Source organism: Carlito syrichta, unplaced genomic scaffold (genome assembly GCF_000164805.1).
Source record: "Carlito syrichta isolate Samal-C Ts95f unplaced genomic scaffold, Tarsius_syrichta-2.0.1 Scaffold135183, whole genome shotgun sequence".
Lineage (NCBI taxonomy): Eukaryota > Metazoa > Chordata > Mammalia > Primates > Tarsiidae > Carlito > Carlito syrichta.
Window position 1 is genome coordinate 54,644 of NW_007079279.1, and position 1,943 is coordinate 56,586.

Genomic DNA, 1,943 nt, shown 5'->3' on the forward strand with positions numbered 1-1,943 from the left:
GCAAGCCTCCCCAGCCCGACCTGGGCGATCGGCTCCGTTCCCGGGGCTCTCGGGAGCTTCCCGAGGCGTCTCAGACAGGGGAGGATCTCGGGGGAGAGGTAAAGCCCGAGGTGGGCCGCCTGGGGAGGCCTGCGCGCTGGAGGCGAGGGGCGCCCAGCCCTGGAGGAGCAGAAGTCGAGGGGGCCGGGGCGCTCCTCCTCCCCAGCCCTGCGGCTCTTCTGACTGCACCGCTGCCCCGGGACGGGCCGGGTCCCCGCGGCACCTCCCGCCCCCGAGCTCCCAAACACACACCCAGAGCTGCGATTTTCTCACCCGCCCCTCTCCCGTGTGGAATCGGCCTGCTCTGCTCTCTGGATCCCTGAGCAAAGCGCAGGATCAGGGGGAAGAGAAAATAGGGCAGCTGGAAGCGGAAAAGTGGGGGAAGAGGAGGGAGAGAGAAAGGGGGCGAAGGAGAAGGCCAGAAAGGAGCACCACGCAGTCTGACTGCTCGGTTCCCCACCGGGAACTGGCTGTCTAAACCTAGTGTCTCCGAATTCCCCCCCACAAGGAGGCCTTCGCTCGGGCCTGGGCGCGCCCCTCATCGGGCGAAAAGTGGGCTCCATCGGCGGGGGTGAGAGGGCCATGGGCTCAGGCCTGGGCCACTGAGACCCAGACACACTCCAGGAACCCCCACCTAGCCCCCACCCACCGGCAGCTGTCAGCAGCTGGGGGCCCTGCGCTCGGAGGTCTACCAGGCCCGGCGCCTGTCCAGCTGGGTGGAGACCGAGACTCTGTCTCAGGGCTCTCACCCAACTTCCTCTCTTCCTTCTTCCCTCTCTCCCTACTCCCTTTCTCCATCTCCTTCTTTCCCTCCGGTTCTCTTCTCCTCCTCCCAGGCCCAGCGCCCAGATGGTCAAGCCCAATACAACTTTTTGACTTTGTGGCCAACTTGCCGGCAGCGAGGTTGTTCCTGCCCGCTTCCCAACTTATTGGACCAAAAGGATGCTCCTCGGCCGGCCAGGAGGGCGAGTGCATGCAGGCGTGCTTACACACACACACACACACACACACTAGGCCTCTACACACACACACACACACACACACACACACACACACACACACACACACACACCAGGCCTCTCCACTCCGCGGCCGGCTCTCCTGCTCCTGGTCCGGCAACGTGCAGTGTTGCGAAAAGGAGGCCAGCTGCGCAGTGGCCACCGGCCTCTTCCCTTTGTGGCAGGGACTCAGGTTCACTCTCCTCTCCCTGATGCCCGTGGATTTCTCTCGGGTTTTGCAGTGTGTGGAAATAAGAACCAGATGGCAGGGAGCGCTCTGCTTCCCTCCCTGTCTCTAGGCTGCAAAGGAGCGCCGAGCCGGCGGCAGGGCTGGGGAGGCGGGCACGGTGCCGCCCGCGGCCAAGACTCCCATGGGTCGGGATCGGGGACTGCGGGCGCTCGGGCCACACGCACACTCTCCACCCCGAGGAAAGCCCCTCTTGGACAAGGCAATCGACAAACCCACAGCCCCCCCCTCCCCCGCGCGCCCGGGGCACGCGGAAACTTTCTCCGACTGGCCGGGGAGTCGCGGCTTCTCCGTCGTTCGGCGGCCGCCGGTACCGAGCCCCGCTGCCCCCCATCCCAGCCCCTCTTCCCTTCCCCGGCCGCCGAGGCAGTAGCCAGGCCGCGCGCCCCGCCACTAACCTGTTCTTGGCCGCCGCGGCGCGGTCGCGTTGCCGCCGGTTCTTAAACCAGTTGCCTACTTGTGTGGGAGTGAGGCCGGTGGCCTGCGCCAGTTCGCGTTTCTTGCTGGGGTTGGGGTAGGGGTCCTGCAGGTACCACTCCCGCAGCAGGCTCCGAGTCCGCTCCTTGAAGCAATGCGTCTTCTGCTCGCCGTCCCAGATGGTGCGCGGCAGCGGGAACTTCTTGCGCACGCGGTACTTGTCCACCGGGCCGAGCGGGCGG

At 66.2% G+C, this 1,943-nt stretch overlaps 1 protein-coding gene across 1 annotated transcript; it reads right to left on the reverse strand.

Annotated features, from left to right (window-relative positions):
* Positions 1-1,332: 1,332 nt before the first annotated feature.
* On the reverse strand, positions 1,333-1,939 carry LOC110594756 (protein Optix-like; the record flags this gene model as incomplete). The annotated part of the gene is made up of 2 exons (XM_021708204.1): positions 1,333-1,476; positions 1,553-1,939. Coding segments are annotated over 2 exons (531 nt in total), but the record flags the coding sequence as incomplete, so codon positions are not given.
* Positions 1,940-1,943: the final 4 nt, after the last annotated feature.